The sequence below is a fragment of the Mustela nigripes genome, chromosome 2, assembly GCF_022355385.1.
Source record: "Mustela nigripes isolate SB6536 chromosome 2, MUSNIG.SB6536, whole genome shotgun sequence".
In the NCBI taxonomy this organism is placed as follows: domain Eukaryota; kingdom Metazoa; phylum Chordata; class Mammalia; order Carnivora; family Mustelidae; genus Mustela; species Mustela nigripes.
Window position 1 is genome coordinate 71342013 of NC_081558.1, and position 15488 is coordinate 71357500.

General features: G+C 52.9%; 1 protein-coding gene across 1 annotated transcript in view; it reads left to right on the forward strand.

Annotated features, from left to right (window-relative positions):
• Nucleotides 1–7116, forward strand: part of GASK1A (golgi associated kinase 1A) — a 57206-nt gene extending 50090 nt beyond the window's left edge. The window contains exons 3-5 of the mRNA XM_059390776.1: nt 4088–4210; nt 5966–6069; nt 6636–7116. Of these exons, the coding sequence (XP_059246759.1) occupies nt 4088–4210; nt 5966–6069; nt 6636–6846 (438 nt within the window). The 3' untranslated portion in view covers nt 6847–7116. The remainder of the gene's footprint in view (nt 1–4087; nt 4211–5965; nt 6070–6635) is intronic.
• The last annotated feature ends 8372 nt before the right edge of the window (nt 7117–15488 follow it).

Here is a 15488-nt window from a genome sequence, read left to right on the forward strand (position 1 = left end):
TCCTGACCACGACAATAAGGAGCAGCCGTACCTCTAGCCTGCCCGATCTTGGGGCTGATTGCTGCCACTGAAGATCTTAATTTTCCTTATGGTTAAAAACATTTTGAATTAAGTTTTTCTGTGACTTGTGGCTGTCGTTATCCGAAGCCCAGGCAGCCAAAGCAGTGATGGCCCATGTCAGGGGTCTTGTTAATGGGCTCACTTCATGCCACCCTGGACAGACTGAACCAGTCCTCTGAGCAGCGCCTGTGGGTGTCTTTGGCCCACCGCCCCTAGAAATACTCCCTAATGGGCCCTCACAGAATTGCCCTCAGCCTGTTTAGGTGACTGGTCTAGGCCCCGACGTGCGACTTCTCCATGCTGAACTATTGCAGAACAGAACATGTTTTGAGACAGCAGTTGGGACTCTAACGCTCTCATTCCTGGACGTCTAGTTTTGGGACATTGATTGAACCATAGCTATGTTGTTTGTGTTGGAGGAGATTGATTCTGCATTTTTTCAGAACATACGTGAGTTTTCCTGTCCAGGGATATGGAAACAAAGCAAGACCTTTGACTGGCCAGAGCTGAGCCAGTGGACTGGGGGGTAGCTTTGAGGAGTACTGCCTTTCAGGTGACAGACTGTCCCCCCTCTGCCCCATTTGTGGAGAGGGGTGGCTGTGCCAGTGGGCAGAGGGAGGCAGGATGGTAGTGCTGGCCTGGGTTGGTCACCCCCAGTGATCACAGATGAGAGACATGGGCTGTCCGAACCCCACCATGTCGGCGGCTGCCTCAGTTGCTGTCATGGAGGATGACAGGCTCTGTGTTTTCTCATTCTTCCCCTTCCTCCTTCATAGTTTTGAAAGCTCTTCTGTAGCCTTAATTAGCAAGGGTGAGACCATATTAATTAATTAATCTTATGAAGAGTAATGATGGAGACCTCATTTGACCTCTGTAACCGGCTCCCATTTCCTGATTTTCAGGGAGGCAGGGCAGGATAGTGCCAAGAGCTAGCCTTCGAGCCAGGCAGACCTTGGCTCAAATCCTAGCTACATGACTTTTACATTTATGACCTTGGGTATGTCTGGGGTCAGTGTCCTCATATGTAAAATGGGCTCATAGCATCTCCCTAGCACATCTGCAGTGAAGAGTGAAGGAGCTGGGGATGGATGGTGGTTTTCATGGTGGTGGTCACCAGAATGATGTTTTGTGGTTTTTTTGTTGTTATTGTTGTTGTTTTTAAAGATTTTATTTATTTATTTGACAGACAGAGATCACAAGTAGGCAGAGAGGCAGGCAGAGAGAGTGGAAGGAAAGCAGCCTCCCCGCTGAGAAGAAAGCCCGATGTGGGACTCGATCTCAGGACCCTGGGATCATGACCTGAGCCACCCAGGCGCCCTAATGTTTTGTTTTGACACCAATTCTCCACCACCAACTGGTGTCCCACAATGCAATTCAATTCTGACACTGTCCACCTGGAGTCCGTGTCAGATCCCAGACAAGCTAAGGGGCTCAGTCCTACAAGATTGTCCCACTTCAGGTCCCAGTCAAAAGTCCTGGGCTACCCACAATTCTGACCAACTGGCTATAAACCATGAGGGTTCTCATGACAGCCCTCTGCCCCAGGTTGGATAGTTTGATAGAATGGCACAACAGAGCTCAGGAATACACTTTACTTACGTTTACATGTTTATTATAAAGGATACAAATGAACGACCTGATGAAGAGGTATATTGGGTGAGTCCAGAAGGGTCCCATGCCCAGGAGCTTTATGTCCCCGTGGAGCTGGGATGGGCTACCCTCCTGACTCATGGAGCACTTCCAACCACTTCTGGGTTGGAAGTGCTCCAAATCTCATTGTTCAAGTTTTTATAACCCCATCTCCAGCTCTTCTACTCTTCCTAGGGGTTGGAGTATGGGGCTAAATGTTCCTATCCTCTCTTCACTTGTCTTTCCAGTGACCAGCTCCCGTTCTGAAGTTATCTGGGGTTCCCCTGCATCATCTCATCAGCATAAACACAGATGTGTTCAAAGGGGCTCTTTATGAATCTCTCAGGAAATTCCAAAGGTTTTAGGAGCTCTGCACCAGGATCAGGAGACTGTGACCAAATATGTTTCTTACTAGACCACATCATCATCACCTCGGAGGGAGACCCTGTCATTGCTGTGTCAGATTAAAATGGCCCCTGCATTTGCTGTAAACCTGTGACTGTCCTTGCACCGTCACCACCACCACGGGGGAGGCAGGTGCCCCAGATTCCCCCAAGAGCTGAACGATGTGGGAGAGCAGAATCACAGAAGGTTCCCGAGGACTGAGAGAGGAAGCAAACTCTCTCTCTGTGGGGTTCATCACCCGATTGCTGCCCTCTGGCTTCCTGCTTCCCTCTCCCTCTCACTCACCTCCACCCTGACTCTGTCTCCTCTGTGCCCTTGGCCTGGACAGTTGCCCCAACCAGAGTATGTTACCTGGAGCTGATTTCTAGATTCCCAGGCTGGCACCTGCCTCTCCAGGGGTGTTCCCAGGCTTCCTGAACTAGACCAGCCATTCTGCAAAGGTGGGATCTGGGTCTTACTGCTGGGTCTTGCACACACCAGGCTCTCTCAGGAATTGCATTTCCTTCGCATCCTGAGAGTTAGCTCCTGTGTGATTCATCATCCTCCTTGGGGGGTCCCGGAGTCCTCCCTCTCCTGACACTACCTGGGCACTTAAGATCACTCAAACCCCGGGCCCCACAACGCAGGAGGATCTGGTAGACCTTCCTAGGATTTGGGCAAATCCCAGGAAGCTGACTGCTGCTTCGCCTGCCTCGATTTACCCCACACTAGACCTGAACTCAGAGCTTAGCCCTTTCCCCAAGGCCAGCAAGCATTTCACAAGGGTGGACACTTGGCTGGGGGGGAGGAGGGATCAGGGAGGGCACATCTCACACCCTCAGCCTCCTGCTGCTCCCTGCTTCACTTCTCTCTTCCTCTCCTCTCTCTCCTCCCCCTCCCACAGCAACAAATGGATTTGTCCTCTTGCCCCAAGCAAAGCAAGTCCTCCCACACCCAGACCTCTGGAGATCTCACCTTCTGTCGTTAGCACTCCTCAAGGTATTGTATCAAACGGAATTTCCTCCCTATGAGGAAAAAAGGTGCATCTCCTCCAGTGCACCCACCCTGTGACAGGCACTCCCTGCTGTCCCCAACCTCACCCTCTCTCTCATCCACTTCCTAGCACACCCCAACCTTTTCCACACCACCTCCCCCTTCACCTCCCCCTTTCCTGTCTCTCTCCCTACAGCCAGACCCTGCCTCTCCCACCCAAGAGGACTCCGCCACTTCTCTTTTTAGGCCTCTCCGTTCTGGACCCCTTTGCGCTTGCTGCCCATGGCAGATAACTTCTTCAAGTAGGTCAGGGCGGGGGCGGATCCCTGTTTCTGTTTAATTCCTGACTTGCAGGCTGCAACTCATTCCTTCTGAAGAGAACTCCTGGAAGCAGGTGAGTGGGACTATTATGAGAATCCTGTGACACTCTGAAATGTCATTTATACGTGTGTACGTAGGGGGTGGGAGGCAGAGCTCCTTGGAATTGACCCCACATCATGCTTGAGAATTCCCACTCGAGGCATCCAGTGGAAACCAAGCAAGCCTGTGAGGGGAATGCCCTCCTCCCCCCTTGATTTGATTCCGGCCTCCCCGCAGGGTGGGAGAGGTGTCCACTCCGGAGCTGTCTGGATGGTCATTAAAGCACGTTTAGCTCCATGGAAGGGAGGGAGCCCTGCTGCAGCACTGGCTGCTTAAACAAGGAGTGGAGTCCCATGAGGATTTCCCCCAGTACAGGGATGGTCAGTGCTGGGAAGCCCAGTGGCCTCAGGCCAGGGTTCGGTGGAAAGCCGTGCTGGCCTGAGGCGTGAGCCAGCAGCTCCTGGGGTGCAGGGCGAGCTGGCTGGAGGAGCAGAGCAGAAGCTCCCTCTCTGGCCAGGGGCCAGCAATGGGCTGACCGGCACTGACGGCCACCAAAGACTGCCCCCAGCACAAGGTCCCCTGGGCCAGGCCGCCTGAGTGCTGGGCCCTTGGGGCAGGCAGACCCTGAACCGCACCCCTCACAGGCTGGGTGTCCTCGCAGGTACACGACCGCCTAGACCGCTACTGCTGCGGCTTTGAGCCTGAGCCGTCGGACCCCTGTGTGGAAGAGAGGCTCCGAGAGAAATGCCGGAACCCAGAGGAGCTGCGGTTGGTCCACATCCTGGTACGCCCCCTGTCACCCTGACTCCTGTCTTCCTGTCTCCTTTGGAAGATTCGGCTCCTGAGTTGCAGAGATCACATGACACAGGACGTTCCCAACACTGCTCTTTTCAGCAGCAGGAGCCTTTGTCTGAACAATGTTTCTGGGAAGCCACCATATATAAAACTGACCCCAGTGGGCCTTCGCCAATACGGTTGAGATGGGACCACTCCACCATCCCCTTGAGAGACTACAGGGGAATCCGAGGGCCCCTGGAAGCAGGTGTGGGAACTGTGTGTCTGGAGAGCTGCCCCCCGCCATCCCAGCCATCGTAGGATCTGTGGCATTGAAAAGGGAGGGCAGGTTCCAAGGCCGCAGGGCTGGGCAGTGGCAGTGACGGGCTCACTCTACAGCTCACAGGCTCGTGACAATCTGAGGAACCCTGGGCTGCCTCCTGTGAAGAGTAGAGCCCAGGGTGGGAAGTAGTGTGCCAAGGCCGTCAGAGACAGGGACAGGAATGGCAGAGCAGCCACTTCTGCCCAAGGAGCAAGGGGCCACCCTAAGGAAGGGCTACTCTATCTTTTGTCCTCGATGTCTTCCCCTGGCCAGTTGTTTGTGGAGGGTTGTCAGCATGGTGTCCTGGCTGAGCATCAGGCAGGCCACACCAGCCGGAGGCTTGGGCTGCCTCATGAAACCGCTGGGTGGTAGGAAGTCTCCAACTTCTGTCCTTAGAGCCCGCTCCCCTCTTCCCTGGTAAAAGGCACTCACACGGGGAGAAGTAAGGCTTTTATAACTATCATCCACACTCCGGGAGGCAGCCATTTCACAGATCCCCTAGGACAGCAGATTTTGGAGGAAGGAGTCATCAGGCTTCAAAAAATAGATGATCCCTGATGTACAGAGAGGGGCGAGGGGGAAGAGACAGAGGGAGGGAAAGCTAGGGTCCTGGAGGCAAAAGTTCGTAAGTTAAGGCGAGGGTGATAGGGAGAATTATGGGAAAATACCATGGAATCCTGGAGAATGTCTAAGAATGGGGCAGATGAGGGTGGGAGAAGGGAAGACCGGGCCTCTCATTCCGAGCCACACCATATTTTTTAAAGTGCTAAGGTATTCCCTTTTGCTGGTTTTAGTTTTCAAAGGGAGTAGGAGTCACTAAACTCCTCTCTGGGGATAGAGGGAGTATGGCGCCCAAGGCTGGAAGGTGTGTGCGTCCTTGGTGACACTCAGGGGAACACACAGGCACAGAGCAGCCAACAGTGGCCCAGAATGGGTGAGGGTGTGTGAGCATGCGCATACGCAATATGCCCTGAAGCCACAACCTGATGGTGGGCTCCCTCAGCACCTGCTGGTTCTCACCCGTGCTCCTCACCCCCTCAGCTACCAGAGAAGGAGTCAGTCCCTCTGCCTTGCAGTTTCTCAGGGTGTGTCTTCGCACTACTGGTCCAGGTTGGACCTAACCAGCTACTTAGCTGTGTGACTGTGCGCAAATTACTTAACTTCTCTGTGCCCCTGATTCTGTAAAATAGAGCTGATGCTAAAGGCTTCCTTCTAAGATTGCTGGGAGGGTTCACTGAGACGGTGCCTGGAATCACTGAGCACAGCACTACCATAAAGTCAGATTACAGCTCAGTGCAGGGGAACCTTCCGGGCAGGTAGCAGGGTGCATTGTGGGATTGTCAGTTCAGGGGCCCCCAAGACCCTGAACACTGACAGAAGCCATGGGTACCAGCTAGGCTGCAACCTCACCCACCCCTGTCCCTGTCTGTCTTCTTCCCTGAGGTCCGAGGCAGTGATCCATCCCATCTGGTCTACATCGATAATGCTGGCAACCTTCAGCATCCCGAGGACAAGCTGAACTTCCGGCTGCTGGAGGGCATCACTGGGTGAGGGTCTGTGGGATTGGTTGGAAGTTTGGAGGCGGAGGCCCAATAGCCCTGTTGTGGACTGTGGGACCTTGACCCATGGTCCTGAGTGCTCTGCAGCTTATTAGACAAAAGCTGCTGGATCTGAGCCCCAGGAGGAGGTGGGGAGCTGGGAGGACACAGTCAGCAGGCACCCCCATTTCCAGAGGGCCTCCTTGGTCCCAGAGGAGGAGCCCGCCTTCCCTGCTCACTCACTGCAGGCAGCTCAGCCTTCTTCGGGCTTCTCTTGGCACTTGCCAAGCACAGCAGCTGGTATTCACATGGGATAGCAGAGCTGGTTTCCCCAGCTTCTTTGTGGAATGGGGGACCCCTCCAGAAGCCCTGTCCCCTGCCTGTTTTCACAGCAGATTTGGTAAAAGGGTTCTCTGAGGACGAGTCAGCAGGTGGGCCCCAGGCATTCTGCAGGACACCTGTGCCAGGCTGGCCAGCCATGCAATTCCTGGCCAACTGGCTTCACTGGTCCCGGACATTTTCTGAGATCACTTTTGCTTTTCCTTTCTGTCCTGGCCCGGGACACCTGCCTCCAGGTTTCCTGAGTCGGCCGTGCAGGTTCTTGCCTCAGGATGTCTGCAGAAGCTGCTGCTCCTGTCCCTGCGGATGGACCCCGTGTTCTGGGAGAGTCAGGGTGGGAGGCAGGGGCTGAAGCAGGTACTCCAGACCCTGGAGCGGCGAGGCCAGGTGCTGCTGGAGCACATCCGGAAACATAACCTGACGCTCTTCAGGGACGAGGCCCCGTGAGCTTCCCCGCTGCCCAGGCAAGGCTCTTGTCCCGCTGGCAGCACCCCCTGACCGGATGAGCTTCCATCCTCGTGGCCACGTTCTCTTGGGTTCCCCCAACCTGAAGACAAATTGGAAAAACCTGAAGAAACCAGGGGATACCGTGGGTGTCCCAGATGTCCCACCTGCTCGGGATGGTGAAGGTGGTGCAGGGTGGGGGGGTTCCATCTTACCGCCTTCCTTTCAGCCTTTTTGGCTCTGGCTGTTTACTCCCTTGCGCCAATAAATATGTTCAAGAATGTTCTAATAACTGCTCCAGATACTATAAAATTGTGCCTCCCACATGCATATGGAGGGTGGACACATGTGCGCGCATGTGTGTGCGCGTGTGAAGTTTCCCTCTAAAGACACTGAGCCAGAAGCTTGTCAGTAGGCAAGGCCCGAAGCTGCCAGCAAGCCCTTCTGTGTCCTGATGTGAAGAGGTGTGCTCAGCACAAAAAGGCAAACCTATAAACAGTGTGTGGCCCTGCCCGGCTTGCCCAGTGCACATCGACCACCCAGGGCACGGCGGGCACACAGGGTCCAGAGCTCTGCTCAGCCCACTCAGCAGAGACCTGTCTCCAGCGCAGCCCTCAGCACAGGGCTCTTCCTCCCTTGGGGGTGTTAGAGGGTCGAGGGAGGCTCCAAGCCTAGTTCGCCTGCCTCCTCTGAACTCCAGGGCTGGGCCTCATACCTCCCGGGCTGCTTCTCAGCCAAGAGTGGCTCTGGTCGGGGTGCAGGTCTCTTCGAGGGGCTGTTCCTCCATGGGTAGCCCTGCCCTCCCACCCTTCTGCCTCTGAAGACCTTTTGAAATGTAGGCGCCCTTACGGTTTTCTTCTTTTTTGATTTTCAGAGGACTGGACTTGAATGAGGGAGCTCTGGTTTCAGATCTGGCTGGGGCCACTTCATAGCTGGCAAAAGACAAAGGTTTATTGGGCACCAGCCGTAATGACTAGTAACATTTCCTGGGCAATGACTGTGCACCAGGCACTGTGACTGTGGTTTGCCGATGGGTACGTGTGATTATTAGCACCTCCGCTGTACAGATGAGGCACAGAAGGGTTAAGGAATTTGTTCAAGGGTACCCAGCTCAGAGTTGGAAGGGTCAGAATTTGAACCCAGGCAGGACTTGTCTTGAGCCCATAATCATCACGAAAGGGCTCCCCTGCCCTGCCCGATCACTGGGACAGCGTCTCCTCTAGTCCTTTTGGATTCAGCGCCACTGATGAGGCGGGGCCGATTGCCTGGAATATGAAGATGCACACTTCAACCCCTGGGCCAAGCATGGTCACAGGCATCTGGCTCCCTAACCATTGCTCTTTGCTCCTTAATGTTGGTTGAGGCTCTGAACTGTATCTTTCCTACGAACCTGAGGCTTCTGCCACTTTGCATCCTTTCCAGAAAATACTCTCAGCCACAGGGCGTCCTGCATGCCCTCTGCCTCCCCCAGCCCTTGCCTCTGGAATAAGAAGGATGTGCCCAGCGAAGCAAACAGCTAAGGCTTCGGGAGGTGAGAGCCATGAGGGGTCTGCGGTGTGGGGGCGTCTGCCCACCTGCACAGCAGTCCTTGAGAAACCAGCTGGCCACAGGGTCTGGTAAGGCCATCCCAGTCACCTATCCCAGGCCCAACCCTGTTTCTTTATACTTCATTCCAGAAGGGTTGTTCCAAGGAGAATGAAGGTGTTCCCCCAAAGGGGAGCTGCTGGTGATAGTAACAGAGGTTCACAGCTCTCTAAATGCAATTCCCAATTCCTTGGGGATTCCCAAGCCCTGAAAATCAAAATCCTTTTCCTATGTCCAGAGCCAAAACTCATGTCCCGCTCAGCTTGAATATTCACACACTATTCCTATACCTTAGAAATACCACTGTGCTTGGTCATTGTGTTTTGTAACCTCAGATTCCACCGAGAGTGTAGCATAAAACACAAATAGGTACCATGTTACCTCTCTATAGCTGAAAAATCCAGAATTCGGAATGACTTCTGGCCTCCAAGGTGTGGCTATGGAATTCCAGATCTGTAATAACTTATTACAAATCAGCCATGGTGCTGAGGGTTTCTACAGGTGATTTTGTGAATGTCTCATGAAAATCCCAGCTGCATGATTGTCACTCTACAGGTAAAGAATGTCAACTGGGGAGGGAGGGCATTGCCTGAGGCTGTACAGCTGCCCTGATCCTGGGGAGCACCACCTCGCATGAGGTGAATGCAGAAGGTGGCCCACACTGTGCCTCGAGCTTTACTGTGTTCCTCATCGCAAACCTTTGGAGTAACTCCAGGAGGAAGGCATTACTGCTCCCATTCAACTGAACAGGAAACAGAGGCCCAGAGAGGTTGAGTCACTTGCCCAAGGTCACAGAGCAGGTAGCTAGTGGAGCTTGGATTTGAACCCAGGCCCCTTTAACTCCAGAGCCCCTGCCCCCTCCCCCACTATAGCATCCTTCCTTCTTCATTCGTTCAGATGTTCCACACAGAATATAGAATTTGGAAAGAGTCCGTGTGTGTGGCACGTTGTGGTGGCCACGTGTCCCAGATGTTTGGAGATAATGTTGTCAGGCCATCGAGCATGTGTCCTGGCGTTCTGCTGGGTGAGCAAGGTCCCCATGGCTGAGGATATAGGAAGATTGGGGGCAGCATGTGGGCAAGAGGGGCTCACAAGAGCTCTGCCTGATGGTGTGGGGGGCAGCACAAGGAGATGCAGGAGGCGAGACCTCTGTGAATATTTCGAGACGGTTCCCCCTCAGCCAAGCCCTTCAGATGAGTGGGCAGGCCCCCCCCCAACCTCTGAGGCTCACCCGCCAGCTCCCGCAAGACACTTCCCGCACTGCCACTCCTGGGCCACCTAGGGTTCTGGTTAGCACGGCTCAGGGGATGCCTTTTTGGGGAGTGGGGTCTGGCAGGGCATTGGGGTATTATAGGGGCTGGAGGCCTTTGGGGCAAGAGGTGGGGTGACCTCTGCCACCCCTGGCATTGTCCAACCGAGGAGAGGAGTCACTGAACCTCCAAGGAAGCAGACCAGAGCGGAAGGCATTTCAAGGTAGAAGGTGAGATTCCATGCAGTTCAAACAACAGCAGAGGCTGAGTTCGGTAGGAAAATAGCATGGGGGGTCGTGGGTCAGTCCGGGGACATGGCAGGTGATGGGCTAGGGCATGCTGGATGGCAGGTCCACTCGGGGAGGCCTCAGCGGGGAGGAGTCAGCACCCAGCCAGGAGACACAGACAGGGAAGCCCTGGGCATTGAGCCGCAGAGGTGGTGGGCTTTGATCACAGGGTTGCAGCAGGCCTGGGAGGAGCCGGGCCTCCAGGGTGAACCAGGCTTGTTAATAGAGAAGGCAGCCCACGTGAGGTATGATCTGAGGAATGCTTCTGTTAGTGTCTACAGTTCCACAGCACAACTTAGCTCCTACTGGAAGATTTCTCAGGAGCATCTGGCTTTCTGAGGGGCAGCCGTCAGGAGCAGCACACCCCACCCCAGAGGGCAGGCAGAGGTAGGGTGATCTCTGGAGGGTTTCCAGTGCAGGCTGTGGAGGAAGTACAGGTCAAGGACACCAGCTGGTGGGAGGCCCAGGAGACAAGATGAGTGAAGTAACTCATTTCCAGCTGATGGGTGTGAGAATAGGGATTTTTGTCAAGTTTCTTGTGTGTCTGTCCCCCCAGTGAAGGATCATTTGCCAAAGGATCATTTCTACAGACCCTGCATCACACCAGGCAGCAAGGGCCTCCCCTCCATGTGCCTGGGGGAGGGACGCTGAGCATGACCCTTGAGGCTAGTGCATAAGGCATATCCAGCGGTGACTGCTTTCTGTGCATCAGATTGCCTTGTTCTGGTGACAGCTGCCTTCGTGGAAAACAGACGCAGGGCCGGTGGGACCCCAGGCACCTCGCGGACTCTCGTGCTGGGAAGAACTGGAGGCATTCCTTCCCTGCCCTGCATACCTGGAAGCTCTGGCGCCCTACAAAGACATGCCTAGTCCTGGTGGGTGTTGGGGTGGGTGCGGGATTGGTGTGGGGTCATCTGACTTCCGCCCACCCACCCTACGAAGGCTTCCTGCAGGACCCAAGCAGGAAAGCTGCAGCTGCCATTACCCAGACTCCCTCGAGGCCCAGCTGGGCTCAGTACACAAATTAGATTCCATGATTTAGGTGCACTCAAGGGTCTGTTGGAAGGAGTGATGTGTAGGACGTCTTGCACCTCTCAGCTATTCTCAAAGTTACCAGCTCTGTCATGGTGGTTGTAACAGTGGCAGGAACTATGACAGTGACTGTGACACATTGTAAGCCTGGAGCCCAGACCTCGCATCCTCCCAAGGATTATTTTTTTTTCTCAACTTTTCATTATGACATAATTATGAATTCATAGTAGTTGCAAAGACAGTACTGGGAGGTCCTGTGTACTCTTCATCCAGTTTCCCCCAGTGGTTGCACCTTCCGTAATTACAGTACAGTTCCAAAACCATGAACTTGACCTTGGTGTACTGTGTCTCATTTGAGCACCCATGGGTTCATTAACCCCCACGGCAATCAAGACACAGAACTGCCCCAGCACAGGGATGCTTTCCTTCCTGCCACCCCTCCTGACACACCCACCCCTTCACTCACTCCCACCCTCATCCGCGGCAGCCGCACATCTGGTCTCCATCTCTACAATTTTTATCATTTTGAGAATGGTATCTAAATGGAATCGCACAGCATGTAAATTTTTGAGAGTTACTTTTTTCTCTTCCCTCCGCACCACGCCCCTGAGATCCAGCCAAATTGTTGCTTTTACCAAGAGTCTGTTCCTTATTTATTACTGTTCCTTTTTATTAGTTAGTACCCCATGGTCCAGAGAGACCACAGTTTGTTTACTGTTTACTGAAGGACATCTGGGTCATTTCTCATTTTTGGCTAATACAATGAAAGCTGCTCTGAACATTCTCGTACTTGTTTTTGTGTGAACAGAATATTCTTTTTTTTTTTTTTTCTGGGGCAAATGCCCAGGAGTACAGTTTCATGGTAATATGTTTAATTTCTTAAGAAACTGCCCAACTATTCCCAGGCTAACATTTCACTCTTCTCAGCAATGTAGATGAGTGAACTGGTTTCCCTGTATCTTTTCAGGCATTTGGTATCGTTCCTATTTCTTATTGTAGCTGAGGCAGGAGTGAGGCCTTCCTCCCACCAGCGCCTCTGCATTTCCACTGGGAAAATGGGAGTACGAGGGATTATTAACTTCGTGGTTATACAACAAACCTCCCCACCTCACATTTTCCCCTAGTGGGAAAAAGGTAGTGTTGCCAAACATAGCACGAGATTACAGCAATACAGCAAATACAGCACCCAAAAACCTGCTACATGAAATTCAAGTTGGAGTGTTTTTCTAAAGCTTAGCAATCCTAGAAAAAGGCTGCCCTACCTGAACCTGGGAAGTCCCAACAGTACAACATTCCAAAAGAGATTATTGGATTATTTCCACTAGATGTAAGTGGCCAGAAAGCAACTACATCTTTTTGTGCTTTTTATTCTCCAAACAGAACAGGAGTGTCTCAAATTCTAATACACTGTGTGGCTTCACAAGGTTTTCTCTGAGACATGAAACTTCTTTTTGTAAGGGCCCTGGAGTTCCCACAGCCAGCAGGACTCCTGAGGGAGACCCCACAGTGCCTTTCTGCATGGGGAGGCAGCCCTGGGCTCTGCCTCTGGCGCTGACCAGAGTGACCTGGCCAGGCTGTCACCGTCTTCCACACTGGGCTGGGAGAGCGCAGGGCCACACCCCTGCAAAGAGGAAGGCAGCATGCCACTGCCTCCCTTCCACCCTCCCCACATCTGAGGAGGACTATTTGCAGACCTGACACTGCCCTCCTGTGCTGGAGGGTGGGGGCCCAGATGGAGGAGGGCCCCCATCAGCTCAGGAGTACACGCTGTTGGGTAGCGCCTGGGGTGGGGGCAGTACTCCCGGAGCGCCTGACCACACAGGGATGGCCAAGCAGGGTGGACAGAGGCTACACAGCCAAGGGCTGAGGGACACCTCTGAGGGGTTTGCTTTGGACTGGGGGTTCCGTGTGTGCTCCCTTCCCAGGCCTTGCACTGGCCCGCTGCCCCCCCACCCACGGCCAATGAGGTACTCTCAGAGCTGACTCATGGGGTGCAGAGGTTTCCACTGTCTATTGGGATGCGCTTCTGTCGGAGATGCTCCTGGGCACCCTAGATCCCAGCTCCCGGGCTCTCCTGCCATCATCGTCCCCGTGATTCTTTGATGCAGCTGTGTGAGGACAATATTTAAAACAAAGAGTATCAACAAAATGGCATACCCTTAATATTAAATGCAGCTCTTGTAACCCCTCTATGATAACAAAAAATAATTCTTGCCTGCTAAATTTCCAAAGGGCAAAAACCTGCAAATATGGGGATAATAGCAATAATGTACACCTTGCAAAGGTGTGGGGTACAAAGAAGTATGTATGTGTGAAACCCATGAGACTGTATAGTGAAGATCTGTGCAAGTCACTAGAAATTAACTAAACATCAATAGAAGAAACATGGTAACAAAGCAGCAGCAAAAGCAGAAACAGGTGTCAAAGGGCCTGAGCTGGGCTGCTGGTTATGGATCCAGGTTCCTGCCCCTTAACAAATGCTATGACCTGGGGAAAGGGTAGCAACTTCTTTGTGAGCCCATGCAGTGGAACGTTTTACAGTCAGCTAGAATCTTGTTTTCAAAAAATAATTTTCAGTGACACGGTAAAGCATTCATGTTATGACGTTAAGAGGCAAAAACAAAACAAAACCAAAAAAAACAGGACAAAATTTCAAAGGATCACAAATTTGCAAAAGCAATATGGCCACAGGCAGAGATCCATTGTTTCATGGAACAAACCATTCGTGGAGCTCCTCGGCATCAGGGTCCGCACACACAAATAACCACGTTGAGCCTCTAGCCGGTGGGCAATCCCTTGTGGGAGCACAGTACCTTCCACAACACGACAGGGCAGCAGAGCTGGGGTTTGGGGGATGCGGCAGGCCTCATGACTAGGGAGCTGGAGAAGACACACACTGCTTTCCAGAGAGTTGCCCCTTGGGCGAGTTTTTGTTTCTGTTTAACTGAGGTCAATAGTGACGTACATAAAGGGCACTGATCTCAAGTGTAAGCGAATGCCTGTGACATGGAGGGTCGCTGTGCAACCACCAGCCAGATCAAGACATCCCCGGCCCAAGTTCTCTCCTGTCCAGCTCAGTCTCCATCCCTCCCAGGAGCAATTCGGACGTCTCCCGCCATAGGTTGGTTTACTTATTCCAGCGCTTTGTGTAAATGGAATCGTACAGTATATATTGTCACTCGGTATATATTTAATACTCTGTGAGATTTACAGTTGTGTGTACCCATATTTCATTCCTTTTTTTTTTAATTGTTGTGTCTTGGGGCGCCTGGGTGGCTCAGCTGATTAAGCATCTGACTCTTGCTTTCAGCTCAGGTCATGCTCTCAGGATCATGAGATTGAGCCCCGTGTGGGACTCTGCGCTCAGCACAGAGTCTGCTTGGGATTTTTTCTCTCTCCCATCTTCCTCCCCCCCAACTATTTCATGCTCTCTAAAAAAATAAAATCTTAAAAAAAAAGTGTGTGTCTTTTGCATGAATATACCTATTGGTGGAAACTGGTCTGGTTTCTCTTCTGGCTATTTAGAGCTGTATTTGATACATGTCTTTCGATGGCATTGGTACTCCTTTCTCTGGGGTATACATTTAGCAGTGGAATCGCTAAGACCCAGGGCAGCTGTGTTCAGCCTTAGCAAAAACCACCAAGGGGTTTCCAAGTAGTTTTACCCTCACATCTCAGTGTTAGAGACTTCCAACTGAACTGAATCTTCACATGTGCATCAATGTGGCAGTCTGAGAAGGCGGTCGATGGAGAGTCCAGTTAGGGACAAAGATATTCTGGGTAAAGGGAAGGTCACAGAGGCCCCTGGTGACCATGAAAACATGCCACTCAGTTCTCCTGCTCTGAATCCACCACCGACAGGCACCGAGGCCATTCTTCCCAGACTGCCCTGGTCAGGGACCCGCTACTCATCTAACAGACCACTTCAGCTTGAGAACTGTCTAGCTTGGTGCGACAACCTTCCAGCTGAGCTACAGCCAGTGGCCCTCCCTCCTGGACCGCCTTTCCTGCTCTCCTTCCCAGGAGTCAGACTTGGAGAAGGGTCCCTGCTGATCTTGGATTAACGTTCTAGCTGTTTCTGCAGAAGCCAGAGAACAGTGGAATGACAGGTGTGCCATTCAGCAAAGCTAACAATACAAATGACCTACAACAGATGAGCTATGTCCACACTGGAAGCGCTCTGTGGGTACTAGTGTCTGGTCAGGCACCAGAGCAGCAGGCTCCACCGAGCACAGTGTCGGGAGGTGGAGGGGGGTGGGGGGGTGGGGGGGGGGGGGGGGGTAGGCTGGGAACCGTGTCTATTGTTTGGAAGACAATGGCTCCCATGGGTATCTAAGCTGGTGGCCCCAAGTACTGACAGCGGTCTTTCCTCCTCACCCTCGGTCTTTCCTCCTCACCCTCGAGCAGCAATTCGCAGAACAGGGGGAGAACGGCCCCTGGGCTGTCGTGAGAATCCTCCTGCTGAAGAAAAGTGCTCCATGCTATCTTGCTG